The sequence below is a fragment of the Pipistrellus kuhlii genome, unplaced genomic scaffold (assembly GCF_014108245.1).
Source record: "Pipistrellus kuhlii isolate mPipKuh1 unplaced genomic scaffold, mPipKuh1.p scaffold_m20_p_11, whole genome shotgun sequence".
Lineage (NCBI taxonomy): Eukaryota > Metazoa > Chordata > Mammalia > Chiroptera > Vespertilionidae > Pipistrellus > Pipistrellus kuhlii.
The window spans coordinates 45,947,981-45,966,221 of NW_023425416.1; the positions used below are offsets into that span (position 1 = coordinate 45,947,981).

General features: G+C 47.3%; 2 protein-coding genes across 4 annotated transcripts in view; both read left to right on the forward strand.

The window, feature by feature from the left end:
• The window catches only part of RPL14 (ribosomal protein L14), a 3,084-nt gene extending 1,896 nt beyond the window's left edge, over positions 1–1,188 (forward strand). Inside the window, 4 exon segments of the mRNA XM_036431945.2 lie at positions 405–504; positions 588–641; positions 851–977; positions 980–1,188. Coding sequence (XP_036287838.1) covers positions 405–504; positions 588–641; positions 851–977; positions 980–1,140 — 442 coding nt within the window. The 3' untranslated portion in view covers positions 1,141–1,188.
• A 2,561-nt stretch (positions 1,189–3,749) lies between these two features.
• On the forward strand, positions 3,750–12,768 carry ZNF621 (zinc finger protein 621). 3 transcript variants are annotated; one of them, XM_045579445.1, is made up of 5 exons: positions 3,750–3,874; positions 4,741–4,826; positions 7,546–7,672; positions 8,463–8,567; positions 10,194–12,768. In XM_045579445.1, exons 1-5 carry the CDS (start codon positions 3,781–3,783, stop codon positions 11,249–11,251), a joined length of 1,470 nt encoding a protein of 489 aa, XP_045435401.1. In that variant the 5' UTR covers positions 3,750–3,780; the 3' UTR covers positions 11,252–12,768. The 3 variants fall into 3 exon arrangements, with proteins under 3 accessions (XP_045435401.1, XP_036287881.2, XP_045435402.1); XM_036431988.2 differs by having other exon boundaries at positions 3,751–3,874; positions 8,460–8,567; XM_045579446.1 differs by having other exon boundaries at positions 3,856–3,874; positions 4,749–4,826; positions 8,460–8,567.
• The last annotated feature ends 5,473 nt before the right edge of the window (positions 12,769–18,241 follow it).

Genomic DNA, 18,241 nt, shown 5'->3' on the forward strand with positions numbered 1-18,241 from the left:
GAAGTGGTTCTATTCCTAGCTACTTACAAGGAATTGAGAAAATCTTTCTTGACATGCTTGCGTAGACTATGGACGATAACTACTATGTTGCTGTACAGTTATCTCAACTACACTGTCAGGTGTAAAGGGACACCTACTGTAACTACAGGCTTACTTTAAAGTATGCTGTGTTTATTGTGTGTGTGAGATCTCAGGCATCCAAAGATGTGGTGTGCCGGGTGACATTTGTTCTCTAGAGACGAGAGCCAGAAGTACAACAAATGGAAGGGCACTTCTGAGATTATTCTGCTTATGCTTTTTAACCTGAGGGGGTGTCAGTTCTGCTTTTCAGAGGGCCAAAGCTGCCCTTGGGTTTGTGTTGCTTCAAAGCTGATTTCTTCATCTCTAGTCTTGGCTCTCTCTAGTGCCCGCCAGAAGTATGTCCGACAAGCCTGGGAGAAGGCCGATATCAATACAAAGTGGGCAGCCACAAGATGGGCCAAGAAGATCGAAGCCAGAGAAAAGGTAATAACTCCAGGCATGTGAATTCTGACCTTTTTCGGAGAGTTGGAAGGTGGTATAAGAGTTTGGTGTTTTGTTTTTTACAGAAAGCCAAGATGACAGATTTTGATCGTTACAAAGTAATGAAGGCAAAGAAAATGGTAAGTTTTTAAAATTAGTACAGGATTATGTTTTAACCTTGAATTTGTTTATAGGGTAATTCTGTTTGCCCATGCTTAATAGAGCAAAGTTGATTGATTACATGAGGGTCTTAAGACATTAGGGTTTTTTCTTATACATCATACATTCGTATATGACAATAGTTTTTGTATGCATGTGTTGTAAATACACTTACATTGGAATTTTTCAGAGGAACCGAATAATCAAGCTTGAAGTTAAGAAGCTTCAAAAGGCAGCTCTCCTGAAAGCTTCTCCCAAAAAAGCACCTGCTGCTGCTAAAGGTGCCGCTGCAGCTGCAGTAGCTGCTGCAAAAGTTCCAGGAAAAAGGTGACCGCTGCAGGCAAGAAGGCTGCAGCCCTGAAGGTTCCCGCTCAGAGACCCGCAGGCCAGAAGACGGCGCCTCCAAAAGCTCAAAAGGGTCCGAAAGCCCCAGGCCAGAAAGCACCCGCTGCTCCCAAGGCATCTGGCAAGAAAGCATGAGAACACGAGGGGCTACTACAGATGTATAATAAAGGTTCTTTTTAGCACGCTGCCTTCTGCTTAATGTGGGTGGGAGTCTGCTGCTGGGCAGGGATTGCCAAGTGTATTGATAGTGGGATGGTTGATGTTATTGTTCGAAGTCAGTTCCTTTGTCTCATTCTACCTGGTTTCAGATAGTATGAAGCCATCACACTAAGTGATAATTAGAACATCAGGTGGTTTTTTTCTTTGTTTTTTTTCTTGTACAAATATATTTCTCATATAAACAAAATTCTAGCAGCTTTGGATGCTTGAGGGTTAGTAATATATAAGTCTGGTTGCCTGTAATTTCTAACCAAAAGCTGACTGCCTAAACCTGACTGGGAAATGGTTAAGATCATTTTGGCTTGGTATTGTTTGTCAGGTGATAATAGTGTAATAGCTTCTGTGATAAAGGAAATGCAGGCAGTTTTGGGTTACCTGTTCTTGTGTGAGGGTTTGGGAGTTGTCTAGAGAATCAAAATTATACCCTTTTTTTGGGGGGGGGGGGGGGAGGTGCCACACAATTCAGTCACTCATTAATGTGTGCCATGAGATGAAAAAGGTTGAAAGTCGCTGGTCTAAACTAAGCGGTGGTAGTGCCATTTAGTAAGTAAGCTATTTTACTGGTTTCTTGGTTTTACTGCTCTTGGATTCATTTTCTGGTTTTCCCTTACTGCATCCTCTAGTGTTTCTTCCAGTTAGGTTTCATAAGTGGTAAGACTTTGCTTGCTTGTCTGCATTATTTGGTCCTTACATGAACCATTAATAGCATTTCTCATAGTAAATGTATGGGTTTTATCCTCCACACCAACCAGTTCAATTCTGACACGTGACTACCAAGATGTAACATCAGACCCACAGGTTTAACGGACTGTTCCCCCTTAAGATGCAATCACAAGTCCCAGGCCTTTTGAGTGACTAGCTATAAATTGGACTGCCTCCTGAGGCTTGATAATTTACTGGGACGGGTCAAAATAACTTACTGTTAACAGTTTATTATAAAGGTTAAAACTTAACTCTTCTCACGTCCAAACCTGCTGCGGGCAGCTGCAGCCCCAGAACCCAGGCAGCTCTGGCACACAATGGTCCTTGGTGCCTGGCAGAGCAGCCCTAGTGGTAAACGTCAGAGAAACGGGGAAATCAGAATTCTGAGCCTGGGGCCGGCAGCGACTTTCTATCCGCGAGTTGGAACAGGTCTTGGCAGCTAGGATAGGGAACCATAGAGACGAGCGGCTTCCCAGCTTTCTAGAGAGGAAGCGGTTCACACACTTCCGGCTGAGCGGGGCCGCGCTTCCCTAGAGAGGACCCACGTGTTCCCACGCTTCCCCTGCGCCTGCGCCGCGTGGGTTAATTCAGTTCAAGTCGGGGTTCGCGTCCCGGGTTGGCTAACAGGTTTGTTTGCCGGGCGGGGTGCCGGGTTTTTTAAGCTCTGCCTTTGGGCTGAGGTGGCGGCGGGAGGAATGGGGCCCAGGCGAACAGCACATTGGCAGGGTGCGAGGCAGCATTCATTTTACCTATGGTTCCTTATTTTCTCCCCAGTCTCACTTCTCTGCGCCTGGGGGGCGGTATGGTCCAGGCCACCAGCTGAGCCACATCCTCTCGGCCTCTGTTGATCCCCATCCTTTTGATGTGACAATGTAAGAAGCCTTCAAACTTGTTTATTCAAGCCAAACTGATAAGCATTGACAGGAAGCAGGACCTCAACAGATTGAGAAAATGCCCTGGAAAATGATAGTTTTGCATCTTATTATTTTTAAAATATATTTGTGTGTGTGTGTGTGTGTGTGTGTGTTTTACAGAGAGGGAGAGCTAGAAACATTGATGAAAGAGAAACACTAATCAATCAGCTGCCTCCTGCACACTCCCCACTGGGGAAGTGCCTGCAACCAAGATACATGCCCTTGACCCTTAGGTTCACAGGCCAACCATCTATCCACTGAGCCAAACCGGTTTCGGCGATAACCAATTTCTTGGAAACTGTTGATTTATGTAATTTTCTTATCGAGGTTCAGGCAGGGGGTTATAATCATCGTTGAATACCTGTAGATGAGAAATGGAAGTTTTCCCTTAGCATTTTGAAAAACAATCCCTTTTGCCATGTAGTCTCTTGCCATCTTTGACTCTCCAGCTTCCACGTATGTGTTGTTTTTCCTTCTCCAAAGCCTTTAGGATCTTTTTCATGTTCTCATTTTTCTGAGACTTCCCAATGCTGTGCCTTTGTGTAGATGTTTCTCACTCATTGTCCTAAATAATTTGCAGGCCCTCCCTACTCCCTGGTGCTTTTAAACGGGGAGAATATTTTACCAAAATATCCTGAGCTCATCCTTGGTCCTGTAGTGTGAATTGATCTTTTCGTTCGCGTTCCTTTCTGCCAGCAGTTAAGATTCAGCTTTCTCTGCTTTTCTAATTTAGATACCACCCACCCTTTATGTCCCCCTCCCCACCTCTCAAGTCTGTAACATGGGTCCCAGCTGGCAGGAGCTCCACTCCGACCAGCGACGGCACAGGCAGGGACCCGCCCCAGCCCCGCCCCTTCCGCCGCCGGCCCGGTCACGTGGGGGCGGGCGCGAGGACCATCGAGACTGACGTCCTCCAGCGGCCTAGAGGGGCGCTGAGCGCATGCGCTTGCTTCCGCATGCATCGGCGTTTAGCCGCCAGCTTTTCGCGGTTCGGGGAGGAAGCGTGTGCGTCCCAGCGAGTTCTCCTGTGCCAGGTCCGCCCGGCGCCGCCTCCTCACTTTCCCTGGCGCCCCGTCCGCGTCCGCGCCCCCGCCCCCGCCCCAGCCCCAGCCCCCGAGCTCGGTCCCTTTGGTGGCTGCGCGGCCCCCCGAGCCCGGGTCAGCCCCTGCCCACCGCAGCGCCATCCGCTTCCCCCCCCCCCACCCCCCCCCCCCCCCCCGAAGAACGTGGCCCAACAGACTCTCCTGCGCCCGCTGCTGAGTTTCTGTGTTTGGCGTCTCGGCCGGCATTACCCACTAGAACACTTTTATTCTTTACCCGCAGCCAACCATCCCTGTCCCGCCTTTCCGTAGGCACCTCTTTGGGGTCAATGTCATGGTCCCTGTAAGAGCTTTTTTAATTAAAAAAAATAAATTATATATGTATATTTTTTAATTGACTTTTTTACAGAGAGCAGAGAGTTAGAAACATCGATGGGAGAGAAACATCGATAAGCTGCCTCCTGCACACCTCCTACTGGGGATGTGCCTGCAACCAAGGTACATGCCCTTGACCGGAATCGAACCTTGGACCCTTCAGTCCGCAGGCCGACGCTCTATCCATTGAGCCAAACCAGCCAGGGCTTTTTTTTTTTTTTAGACTTTTAGGTTATTGTAGGGGCACGGCTCGTCTTGGACCTCTGCCATCTGGTGCCCATGGCTCAGCAGACTGGGGGCTGAGCTTGCAGGTGCGGGACCGCGCTGAGGTCCTGGTGGAGCACCTCATGCGGAGGTGGGGGCCAGCAGCCAGAGGGCGTCCGATGGAGCTCCTGCCGGTGCTGGGAGTGAGCCTGGGAGGGCCACAGGCGGCTGCGGGTGATGCAGAACTGAGCACCTGGCACTCATGGCTCTTCTTCTCTTAGCTTCTAAGGTTCTTGCTTTTCCAAACCCAGAGGACAGTGCCCGAAGCCAGGGGACACCAGCCATGCTCCAAACAACTTGGCTTCAGGTGAGCTGAGCTTCCTTTCAGTCTTTTCAAAAGCACATTAGTGCCTGGCTGGCGTTGGCCTTAGGAACCAAGAGGTCAGGTTCCAGGAGATCACGGTTGGATTCCTGATGAGGGCCCTGCCCCCGGTTGTGGACTGGATTCCTGGTGAGGGACAAGCCGGAGGCAGCCGATCAATGATCCTCTCTCATCATTGATGTTTTTGCCTCTCTTCCCCTCTTCCTTCCTCTCTGAAATCACTACAAATTTATTTATTTTTAAAAATATATTTCATTGATTTTTTTTTTTTTTTTTTTTTTTTTTAACAGAGAGGAAGGGAGAGGGATAAAGAGTTAGAAATGTCCATGATAGAAAAACATCGACCAGCTGCACGCCCCCTATTGGGGATGTGCCCGCAACCAAGGTACATGCCTGTGATCGGAATCGAACCTGTGACCCCCAGGCCACAGGCCGACACTCTATCCACTGAGCCAAACCAGTCAGGGCAACAAATTTTTTTTTTTAAATCACCTTTGCCGAAACCAGTTTGGCCTGGTTTCTAACTCTCTATCCCTCTCTCTTCCTCTCTGTAAAAAAATCAATAAAACATATATTAAAAAAAAAAAAAAAGTCACCTTAGCTCTCAGTTCAGAAAGGACTGAGAAGGCCTATCGTGACCAGGCTCTGGTTTTCTCTTTGCGCCTGTCCCCAGGGCGATGGCCGCACATAGCAGGTGGAGGAAAGGAGAGTTTTGTGTGTAGAGAGGGATGAATTTGGATGTGTAGGTTTACGTGTAAGAAGCCTAGAAATCTGCCTTCACTGTGGAAATCTAGATGATGTTCTACAGAGAATAGGCGCCTGCTGAGACCGGAGAAATTCTTCCCCACAAATTGGAAACGTTTCCCAGAGAGAGCAGCATGCCCTTTCTACAGTAAGTGCCGGGTGCATAGTGTTGAATAATGCGCACAAGTTCCCTTTTCTCATTAGCCAAACAGACAGTCTGCAAACAGATACACAAGTTAATACCCATAATTCCATGTTGCAAAAGCACAATGCTTCTCAAGAGCGTGGTCCACTGGCAGTGTGGGCATCACCTGGGAGCTTGTTAGAATTGCAGTCTTGGGCCCCATCCTAGATTCAGTAAAACTGGGGAGGGGAGGAGGATAGCGGGGCCAGGGATCTGTTGTAAACGCCATTCAGGTGATTTTAATTTTACTTATTTTTTAAAAAATATATTTTATTTATTTTTTACAGAGAGGAAGAGAGAGGGATAGAGAGTTAGAAACATCCAATGAGAGAGAATCATCGATCAGCTGCCTCTTGCACACCCCCTACTGGGGATGTGCCTGCAACCAAGGTACATGCCCTTGACCGGAATCGAACCCGGGACCCTTCAGTCTGTAGGCCAATGCTCTATCCACTGAGCCAAACCGGTTAGGACTGTGTGTCTTTTTAAAAGAATATTTTTATTGATTTAAGAGAGGAAGGGAGAGAGAGAGAAACATCAATGGACCTGGGCCCAGAGACAGGGTGCTGCCAGCCTTGTTTGAATGCAGGTGGTTCAGACAAGAGACTGGAAGAGCTAGCTTTTTGATAAAATAATAAGGTATGAAAAGAAATTTGCAAAATGCTAGAAAAACTTTTTTTTAAAAAATATATTTTTATTAATTTCAGAGAGGAAGGGAGAGGGAGAGAGATAGAAACATCAATGATGAGAGGGAATCATTGATCAGCTGCCTCCTACACACCTCCCTACTAGGGATTGAGCTTGCAACCCGAGCATGTGTCCTTGACCAAAATCGAACCTGGGACACAGGCCGATGCTCTATTTATCCACTGAGCCAAACCAGCTAGGGTTGGAAAATTTTTTGAGGATTGGCTCCTCTGTAGAGGGAGCTAGCTGTGTGTACATACTTTCTTATTATTTTTAATGTTAATCTTTATTTTTATTTTTTTAATATATTTTATTGATTTTGTACAGAGAGGAAGGGAGAGAGATAGAGAGTTAGAAACATCGATGAGAGAGAGTCATCAATAAGCTGCCTCCTGCACACCCCCTACTGGGGATATGCCCGCAACCAAGGTACATGCCCTTGACCGGAATCGAACCCGGGACCTTTCAGTCCCCAAGCCGACGCTCTATCCATTGAGCCAAACCGGTCTCGGCTTTAATGTTAATCTTTAAAAAAAAAAAAATCTATTTTTATTGATTTCAGAGAGGAAGGGAGAGGGGGAGAGAGAGAGATAGAAACATCAATAATGAGAGAGAACCACGGAACGGATGCCTCCTGCACGCCCCCTTTGGGGGATCGAGCCCACAACCTGAGCATATGTCCTTGACAGGCATCAAACCCGGGACCCTTCAGTCCGCAGGCTGATGCGCTATTCACTGAGCAAAACCAGCTAAGGCTGTGCGTGTGTATAGTGGTTAGTGTATAGAAATAAGGTGACCAGATTATGGAGTACTTGAGATAGGAGATGCCAGAGGGACAGATCCATAGGGGTTGGTGCAGTCACCAGGCAGAGAGCCCCAGATGCCAGGCTATGAGATCAGGATGACTTAGAACAGAGCTGAGCGGATGGGAGCGTGTTGGGTTTCCATGTTTGAAGTGGAACCACTGGCTAAAAGCCATCTTCTTGATAGAGCAGGCCTTCCACCAGGCTCAGAGTTGGGGGACCCTGCAGTTGAGGCTGCCTCCTTCTGCCCTTCACTCAGAGCTTGAGCAGGAAGCTGTTGTTTCAGGAGTCCGTGACCTTCGAGGACGTGGCTGTGTACTTCACCCAGAGCCAATGGGCCAGCCTGGACCCCGCGCAGAGGGCCCTGTACCGGGAGGTGATGCTGGAGAACTATGCCAATGTGGCCGCCCTGGGTAGGTCTCTCGGCGGCGCTCTGTGATAGTGGGACATCTTCCTCAGGTATTTGGGGGGATCCTGGTAGCTCTTGGTTGGATGACTCCAGCGGGGAGTTCTGCAGTCCCAGCCTCTGGAGATGCTGGGTGGGGAGATCCCCGGAGCCTTTTGGTTTTAAAAACGAGACTTTCTTCCATCTCTGGGAAGAGTGAGGTTCTGGGCACCGAGCGGAAGGACTTCCTGGTGCCCTCAGTGACCTGTTCCTCCATTCTTCCATTGTCCTGGGGTTGTGGGTCCTCCCCTCTGAGAAGGAGTCTCCCAGGCTCTAAGGGCATATATATCCTTCCTGAGGGGTTTTCCTCTCTAAGAAGTCTAAGGGCAAGGTTGAAATTTCCTTGGAGAATGGCTCTCCTCTTGTCATTCCCCTGGACTGCTTCAGAGTCCATCCTCAGAACCACTTGGTCTCCTAGGCCAGTGGTCAGCAAACTGCGACTCGCAAGCCACATGCGGTTCGTTCTTTGGCCCCTTGAGTGTGGCTCTTCCACAAAACACCACGGCCTGGGCGAGTCCGTTTTGAAGAAGTGGCGTTAGAAGAAGTTTAAGTTGAAAAACTTTGGCTCTCCAAAGAAATGTCAATTGTTGTACTGTTGATATTTGGCTCTGTGGACTCATGAGTTTGCCGACCACTGTCCTAGGGGGTCCGTTTCTCTTCCCTCCCAACTAGCCCATTAGGAACTGGGCCAAGAGAGAGCTCAGGAAGAGGTCTGGACGTCTCCTTCAACTAGTCTGTCTGTTTTCTTCCTGAAGTAGCATTTCCAGCCCCCAAGCCGGATCTCATCTCCCAGCTGGAAAGCGGGAGCGCACCCTGGGGCCCCGATCCTTGGGAGGCAGAGGATTGGAGAGGCATCTGTCCAGGTGAGTAAGAGAATACAGCAGCTTCTGGCTTGGCCTTCCAGGTTTACTGGAAATGTTCCTTCCGCAGCAGAAAACAAAGCTCCCTGTTGTCTGTAAGGCAGCAGTCGGTGCACTCTGACCGCCACTGAGTTCCAGCCCCGAGCCCAGAGAGGCCAGTCCCCGGACCACTTGGCCGCACACTGTCTGCACGCACGTGTGGCTGTGCTCCGGCGGAAAACTGTGGCCCGGGAGCTCCCGAGCCACTTCCTTTCTCACCAGTGGAAATATTTAATTTCATGCCAGTTTTCATGACAGAGGAGTGGGGTTTCTGCCATACTTTAAGGAAAATTTGATTCTGTGGGTCAACCTGATTTCTTTGTGCCCCGGCTATGAATTTTATTTTAATTTGCCTTTTTTTGGTGCACTTTAAAGATTCCTGTGCCATAGGATTTGGGTTTACATTGTACTGTCCGATATGGGGTTGGATAGGAGAAGGCCAGGAGCACTCCCCCGCCACGGCACCCGGCACACACACAGCACAGCCTCTCCTGTCCCAGGGACTGCTTCCCAGTCTCGGGAGCTTTTCAGTTCTCTTCGCTTTTGAGAGACAGTTTCAGACCCCACTTCTCACATGGACTGTGATTTTGTAATTAATGGCTTGTTTAGCAACGATGCCACTGTGGCCTACAGCTCTCCAACTTCTGTTTCAGCTGATTTTTTGGTACAACTCTTTTATCTCAGGATATTACATGGGAACATTCAAAAATGGAACTTTGAGGCCATTATTTAGAATTTGGAATTCGGGTGGTTTCCTGGCCGGTAGGGGGGCGCATTATGATCTGTTGTTTGCTCACTTGTGTTCCCAGCTTCTGCTCTGCCTCATCTTTTTTTAATCCTCACCCAAGGCTATTTTTCCACTGATTTTTAAAAAATACATTTTTATTGATTTCAGAGAGGAACGGAGAGGAGAGAGACAGATAGAAACATCCATGAGGAGAGAGAATCATTGACTGGTTCCCTCTTGCATGCCCTCTAATGGGGATCAAGCCCGCAGCTCTGGCATGTGCCCTTGACTGGAATTGAACTTGGGATCCTTTAGTCCACAGGCTGACGCTCTGTCCACTGAGCCAAACCAGCAAAGGCCCGTTGATTTTTAGAGAGTGGAAATAAGAGGGAAGGACAGAGAGAAATGTTGATGTGAGAGAAACACATTGGTTGGCTGCCTCCTACATGAGTCCCGACCAGGGCCCAGGCCAGGGAGGAGCCTGCACCCCAGGCATGTGCCCTTGACCGGAATCAAACCAGGAACCCTTTGGTACTCAGGCCGATGATCTGTCCACTGAGCCAAACTGGCTAGGGCTCTCTCCCATTCTTGAGTTCTCATTCTGCCGATCTTACCTGCCTTTGTGCCCCCAACTCCAGGCTTCCTTACAGGAGGCACTTCCTGTTTCCTATGTCATTACTTCTCCAATTGTATGTTACGACAGTACTTTCCTTTTTCTCTCTTGTCCTCCTTTATGGACGCTTAGAGCCATTTCATGGGTATGTATCTTAAAAATCGCGTCCTACAAGAGAGAATCAGGACCCCATGGATTCTGCTTTCTGTCCAGCGCAGTAATTTGGAGTGCTCATGGTTGCTTTGGTCAGGTGACGAGTCCTGGATCAAAGAGGAAGAGCCTGCTGTGAAGCAGGAAGCCTCCGGAGAAGCAGAGCAACTCAGAGTGCCGGGAGGTGGACTCCGAAATGTGTCTCAGCACCTTGATTTTAAAAGCAAGGCCACGTGGCCAAGTTTCAGCCTGAATCCGAACCTGATTCTTCGAGGGGGGATGAAGTTCTATGAGTGCAAAGAATGTGGGAAAATCTTCAGGTACAACTCCAGGCTCCTTCGGCATCAGATGAGCCACACCGGGGAGAAGCCCTTCAAATGTAAGGAATGCAGCAAAGCTTTCAAGTCCAGCTACGACTGCATCATCCACGAGAAGAACCACGTCGGCGAAGGGCCCTACGAATGCAAGGAGTGCGGCAAAGGCTTGAGCTCCAGCACCGCCTTGACTCAGCATCAGAGGATCCACACGGGGGAGAAGCCCTACCAATGCAAGCAGTGCGGCAAGGCCTTCCGCAGGAACGCAGCGTGCCTCCAGCACCAGCGGCTGCACACGGGGGAGAAACTCTACGAGTGCAAGGAGTGCTGGAAGGCCTTCGGCTGCCGGTCTGTGTTCATCGTCCACCAGAGGATTCACACCGGGGAGAAGCCCTACCGGTGCCAGGAGTGTGGCAAGGCGTTCACGCAGAAGATAGCCTCCGTTCAGCACCAGAGAGTTCACACGGGGGAGAGGCCGTACGAGTGCAAGGTGTGTGGGAAGGCCTTCAAGTGGTACGGCAGTTTTGTGCAGCATCAGAAACTGCACCCCGTGGAGAGAAAGCCCGGCCTGGCCAGTCCCCAGGGCTCCTCTTCAGCCTTGTCGCCGGGTCCTCCCGCTGTGGCCACGCCCTCACTGACCTTTCCGCAGGCTGTGCTCCTTCCTGCCTCGGGGCCTTTGCTCATGCTGCTGCCCACATCCGGGATGCCTCCGCCCCCTGTCCAAATAGTGCAGGTCTTCCAGGCCCTCGCTCCCATTGTCAAGCCCTCCCCAGTCCATCTCTCTTCTCGCGAGCTTCATCTTGCCACGCCTGCGGCTCTCAAGCCCAGCAAAACTCTCATTTGAGTTTCATTTGTATTTTTTTTTCCCCCCTCACCTTACATGTGTTTCAGCGGTTTCAGCACACACTGCATTGTAGTCTGTCTATACATTTAAAGATTGTGTTTATATAATATGTTTTCTTTTGGGGATGGAAATACTTGATCTTTGCCTTGGCCCCTTTCTGGCTTGAATAGTAGTGGCTGTATCTGTCTCTGTATTGTAGGGGTGCTGGTTGGACACTGGAGGGTTAGAGAAGTTTGGGAGAGAGCACATCCCCGTGTCTGGCCATTAAGAGAGAAGCAACCTGAGAGAAATGGAGGAGAGTAAAGAATTGTAATAAATATGCAACAGCAGACTTTGGACATGAACGCAGATTGTTTAGAATAGTGCCAGATGGTGCAGTAATGCAGTTGAAGTTGCCTTGTGCTCGGCTCGGATCACTGAGGATCTCATACATCTATGCCCCAGCTCATGGGAAAGAACCAGTTTGTTTTCGTGCCTTCCCCCAAACCAGTGTCCATCGTGGTGAGACTGAGAAGCAGGCTGGCAGAGACCTCCAGGAAGCATCAGCAGACCTGAACGTAAAGTGCTGCCTGCTCCTTAGCGACAGAGCAGTTCTAAGATAAAGTGGTGCTTCCCTAACACTAGTGACATTCACAACAGTTGACGCCACCCTGGTGGGTCCATTAAACAAACCCACTCATCCGTTCTCTTAAAGATATTGGGTGTCGCCTGTGTGCCAGGCACTGTCGGGAAACCAGGGAAATGATGGTGGATGTCTTGAATCTTACAGTTATTTGGGGAAGACGGTGGGAGAGACGCTTTAACAAGTGATTCCAATGTGAAGGAAATGTATGGGGTGTTGTTCGAGAATCCTGAGGGAAAAGCAAAGGTCCTGAGGTAGGCAGTCACGTGGCTCATCTCAGATGCTGAAAGAAATCCAATCTGGCAGGGTAATAAGTGAGGGATGGAGAAAACAGTGTAACATGGAGTCGTTTTGCTAGCACACCCCCGCTTACTCGTCGCACGGAGATTCTTCACGGTCCACCCTAGAGCAAATAAATGTGGCCCAGATATCTTACCCAACCATTTCATTTTGAAATTGTTAAACTGTAGAAAAGTTGAAAGGATGGTACAATGAACACCTGTATACCTTCCCTATAGATTAAACAACTGTTAACATTATTTTCACATTTGCATTTTCTACCTTCATACGTACGTATGTATAGTTTCCTAACTCATGTCAAAGTAGGTTGCAGGCATCAGATACGGCTTCCCCCCCCCCCCCCCCCCCGACTTCTTCAGCTGTCTCCCCTGAGAATTTAAGGCAATCCTCCCACATAATCATAGTAGCATTCTCACACCCAAGAAAATGTACCACAATGTAGGGGTACCATCTGATTTACAGTCCATTAAAAAATCTCTCCTGATTTCCTCCATACCTTTTCTAAAGCTGATTCCCCCCCCCCCCCAATCCAAGCTCCAATGTAGATTTTCCATGGATTTGGTTGTTACATCTTTTCTAGAACAGTCCCCTGATTCAAAATGAGCCCTAACCGGTTTGGCTCTGGATAGAGCGTCGGCCTGCGGACTGAAGAGTCCCAGGTTCAATTCTGGTCAAGGGCATGCACCTTGGTTGCAGGACATCCTCAGTAGGGGGTGTGCAGGAGGCAGCTTATGGATGTTTCTGTCTCATCAATGTTCTGAAATATCCCTTTCCCTCTCTGTAAAAAAATCAATAAAATATATATTTAAAAAAAAAACCCAAAATGATACTGTTTAAAAGTTGCTTTACATATACTGAGGTATATTTTTCGCATATAGGATACACCCGTTTCAGGTATACAATTCAGTGATTTTTTTTTAATTTTTTTTATTATTTTTATTTTTATTTTTTATTTTTTTAAATATATTTTATTGATTTTGTACAGAGAGGAAGGGAGAGAGATAGAGAGTTAGAAACATCAGTGAGAGAGAGTCATCAATTAGCTGCCTCTTGCACACCCCCTACTGGGGATATGCCCGCAACCAAGGTTCATGCCCTTGACCGGAGTCGAACCCGGGTCCTTCAGTCCCCAAGCCGACGCTCTATCCATTGAGCCAAACCGGTTTCGGCTCAGTGATTTTTTTTTTAAAGTAACATTAAATATGACCACAAATCAGTGTAACATTTTCATCTAGTAAGGTCCCTCCTGCCCAAGAAACCACTAATCTACTTTCTGTCTCCATAAATCTTTTTATGAACAGTTGCTATTTTTTATTTAAAAAGTTTTTAAAATTGATTTCAGAGTAAGGAAGAGGGAGGGAGGGAAAGAGAGAGAGAGAAAGAGAGAGAAACATCTATAAGAATCATTGATTGGCTGCCTCCTGTACGCACTCTACTGGGGATTGAACCTCAACCCAGGCATATGCCTTGACCAGGCCGGTGACCTTCTGGTTCATAGGTTGATGCTCAACCACTGAACCACACTGTCTGGACAACAGTTTCTATTTTTAAAAAGTGCTTTTGGGCTTTCGAGCACAATATGATGTCCATGCTTAGCTGGTACTTTCCAGCCCTAGCCCTGGAATCAGCCATTTCTCCAAGGAGTCCTGATGCAGGACATAATATTTACAAACCAGGAGCTGGGGACCAGATGTCTTACAGGATCTTGAACATGGATGGCCCGAGGATGGGATTTGTACATGTTTGCTAGTTCAGGGCGGGGGGCTGTTGGGCATTCACCTGGATCTCTGTGATCTTGGTGCTAAAATATGACAAGAGGCATTGATTTTGGTTCTTATTTGAACTTGTCGCCATTATGGTGTGCGTGTGTAAGAAAAGAGTAAATAATCTTTGATTGGCTGCCATGTCCAATACATTTGATTTCCAGATAACTGACATGTTGAAGGTTTTCAGTAAGTGCTTTTTAAATAAATTACCAAAGCATCTTTATATAAATAGTTATTGCCTTCATCATAATTCATATATACCTCACCTCCTCAAATAATTCAATTTGTTTCTATTGAGATGTAGTTTAATGTCACCAGAAGGCTAAGCAGTAAATACTGTAAATAGAGATTCATGAGCTATAAATTGTAAATCAGGCCTCATTATGTATTAAAATGCATTGTAATATCTGTGGATCCTAGTTTGTTTATAAATGGAAGAAATTATTGCCATAATTATAGGATTACAGCAAAAGTGATCATAATACAATAAGTGGATATTGGTAGATAAATGTTTGTCACCAGCAAAAGGGAAGTGAACAATGTGAAGAGCAATAAGTTTAATCTTTCTTTGTTAGTACAGAAAGGGGCAAAATTCAGCATTGTTTATAAACTTTTACCTGTGCCTAGATTTTAAGCAAGTGGCATTTTAAAATATATATATATATTTATATTGATTTCAGAGGGGGGAGATAGAAACATCAATGATGAGAGAGAATCATTGCTTGGCTGCCTCCTGCACGCCCCACACTGGGGACCAACCCCACAACTGTTCATGTGCCCTGACCAGGAATCGAACCGTGACCTGGTTCATAGGTCGAAACTCAACCATTGAGCCACAGAAGCCAGGTGAGATAGTGGCATTTCTAAGAAAGAGTGAATTTATCATCTTGGAGAGCTCAGCAAGCATTAGCCATGGAAGCAAAGGGTAGGGAAAAAGATGGTTGGAGTTATTTTAGTTCTAGATGTATGTATACCCAGCCTCCTCAAATAATTCAATTTGTTTCCTTTGAGATTGATTTGAGAGGTCTGACCTTTCTGGGATGCCAGTAATCCAGAGGGGATGGAGCCCTGTTCAGGTCTCCACCCTCATTTTCACCCCATTTGACAAGAGATTCACACAGGCCCCAATTTGTTAAGTTTCCACATTTGGTCCTCTCCCTCCTCTTTCTCCTCTTCCTCCTCCTCTTCCTCCTCCTCCCCCCACCCCCCATCTCTAAATACTTCCATGGGTATATCCAAGAACAAGAATCTTTTCTTAATGTAACTTTAATATAGTCATCAAATTCATGAAATTTAACATTGATCTACTATTTTCTACTTTATATTAAAATTTTTGCCAACTATCCCATTAACATTGTTTACAGCTATTTGTATTTCTCTCCAGGATCACAGATTACATTTAGTTCTCATGTCTAGGGCCCTTTGATTTAGAACACGTCCTCAGCCTGCCTGTGTCTTTCGTGACTTCGACTTTACCTAGTTTGGGTTTGTCTCATGTTTCCTCATTATTAGATTCAGATTATGCATTTTGGCCACAATGTCGCAGAAGGGATAATGTGTCCTCAGTACATCGTATCTGGAGGCATGCCTTGTGGGTTGATTTCATTGTTGAAAATAAGGACGTTGACCATTTGGTGAAGGTGGTGTTGATCAGATTTTCCACTGTCCAATTACTCTTTTTCCCTTTTGTGGTTCATAAATAGTACTTTGGTGGGAGGTATTTTGAGTTTATGTAACTATACTCCTTAGCAAACTCTCACCTAGTCTTGCCTGAGTCATACCCTACATTTTAAATGAAGATGGTATGGATCCAGCAGCAGCATCTGTGAAGCAGAAGAGAGCACCTGGGTCAAGTTTCATGATGCTGTTAAATTATCTTCGGCAGGTGAAGTGGCTGCGGAGTGCCAGCATGCTTCACACTCTTTATTCAGGAGACTGGCAGCCCAGCCAACCAGGTGAGAGCTGCCAGATATTTTTAAACAGAGCTATAAACAACACCAGCGGAAGATAGAATACATTCAGGCTGAGCCTGGGGTCTCTGAGTGATGGCTCAGAGACCCCAGGCTCAGGTGATGGCTCTCCTGTGACTCAGGGCCAGGTTGACCCTGTAGGTGACCCGTCACTATTCTTAGGACTGGGAAGACCCTTCATCCCTCTGTCGAGTTCCTGAATATTTATTTTCAAATTCTACTTAGTTTCTAAAGCTGAAGTCCTTTCCTAGGGAGAAGCTTCACCTCTCCTCCCGCTCCCCCCCTCTTTTTTAAAAAATATGTATTTTATTAATTTCAGAGAGGAAGGGAGAGAGAGAGAGATTCATCAATGATGAGAGAATAATTGATCAGCTGCCTCCTGCATGCCCTACACTGGGGATTAAACTCAAAACCCGGGCTTGTGCCCTGACCAGGAATCAAACTGTGACCTCCAGGTTGGTAGATTGTTGTTCACCCACTGAGCTACACCGGCTGGGCAGCCTTCACCTCTTCCTGAAGAATCCTTGGGTATATAAGGAATGCGTACTGGTCGTATCCACCTGCCCCTCCATCACCAGGCAGTGAAGGGCTGAGGGTCCCTGGCTTTTCCGGCTCAGCGGGGCTTGGGCTTCCTCTGTCTCCCTGCATACGGTGCATTTATTCCTCTCCAGAGCGAACCTTTGCTTTATATTTGTTGGTCCTGTGCGGTACGGTCCCTCAACACACACAGCACAATGAAAAATGGTGCCTCCCGCGGAAGATCCCGAATGGGGTGATTTGTCAGTGACAAAGTCCTGCTGGGCTTTTCTGAGTAGTTGTGGCTCCGGATGGAGTTCTTCTCGCAGCTAAACAGCAGTGCAGTTATTCATTTAGTCACCAGCAGAGAGAACCAGTGCCTGCGGGCTTGTACAAAGATTCAAGTTCAAGGAGAGTCTTCATTGCGTTGGCCGTCAAGAGAGCTGGGTGGCCAGTGTACATGTTACTCAAATTAAGGAAAGAACTGCTATGCCGGTAAGAGGCCAAGCCTAGTTTTTGCTGAAACAGAATTAATATCCAATGAGATGCACGTATCTTGAGCCTGTGGTGAGTTTCGACCATTATATACACTGTGTACCATCACCAAAATAAAATAGAGAACATTTCAAATATCCAGAGAGTTCCGGTCAGCACCCAGCACTCAGAGGCAGGGACCGTTCTGGTTCCCATCGCCCTCTTTCCTTGCAAGCTGGCCACTGTTCTAACCTGTAGCTCAAAAGACTGGTTGTGCCTTGTTTTGATCTTCATATAAAGGGAACCATGCAGTATGCACTGTTTTTGGGGTCTAGTTTCTAGACTCAATATTTTTGTATGAGATTCATCCATGTAGTTGTCACGTTTTAAAAACTGCCGTGCCTAAACCGGTTTGGCTCAGTGGATAGAGCGTCGGCCTGCAGACTGAAGGATCCCGGGTTCGATTCCAGTCAAGGGCATGTGCCTTGGTTGCGGGCACATTCCCAGTGGGATGTGTGCAGGAGGCAATTGATGGATGTTTCTCTCTCATCGATGTTTCTCTCTATCCCTCTCTCCCTCTTTGTAAAAAAATCAATAACATATAAAAAAAATTGCTGTGTACTATTTCCCAATATTACCTTGAAGCAAATTGCAGACATCATATTCCATCTATAAATATTCAATAGGCAACTCTAAAAGACAGGTAGTCTAAAAAGACCCTGCAGCCCAGTTGGTGTGGCTCAGGGATTGAGCGTTGACCTATGACCCATGAGGTCACAGTTCAATTTCCTGTCAGGGCACATGCCCAGGGTGGGGCGTGTAGGAGGCAGCCAATCAATGATATTCTCTCATCATTGGTGTTTCTATCTCTCTCTCCGTCTCCTTTCCTTTCGGAAGTCGATGAAAAATATTTTTTAGCAATATAAAGACCCTACATTGTCACATTGAAATCAGCATAAAGGCTGTTACGTATTTCCGGTCCTCTGTATTTCCGGTAGCAGTGTTGGGGGTTGTGGTCCAGGTTGGGACAGGACCATGAGGGCCTGAGGAACTGACTAGAGCAGAGGGTTGCAGAGGAGGAGGAAGGCATTTTGAAACATGCAGTGAGGTGCTGGGAGGGGGGAAGCACGGTGAATGAGGGACTTGGGAGGATGATGTCATCTGTGGTCCGGGCTGAGCCAGGAACATTGGGGACTCGGGGCTTGCTAAATGCAAATGGAATAAACGAGGGGCCGTGGATGGCATCAGGGACCATGGGTGGCAAAACACCATTTTCTCTTCTTTCTGCTTTTTATTCTGGGATTCCCAGCCACTGAGCGTATACCTTAAGAAGCATTTATTC

What these genes read in the sequence shown, in the direction of transcription:
- ZNF621 (XM_036431988.2), top strand. Translation starts at nt 3,781, where the DNA reads ATGCGCTTGCTTCCGCATGCATCGGCGTTTAGCCGCCAGCTTTTCGCG. An exon ending in AGCGAGTTCTCCTGTGCCAG is followed by an intron (nt 3,875 to 4,740) that starts GTCCGCCCGGCG and finishes TTCTTCTCTTAG; the next exon opens with CTTCTAAGGTTCTTGCTTTT. An exon ending in TTGGAGAGGCATCTGTCCAG is followed by an intron (nt 8,568 to 10,193) that starts GTGAGTAAGAGA and finishes TGCTTTGGTCAG; the next exon opens with GTGACGAGTCCTGGATCAAA.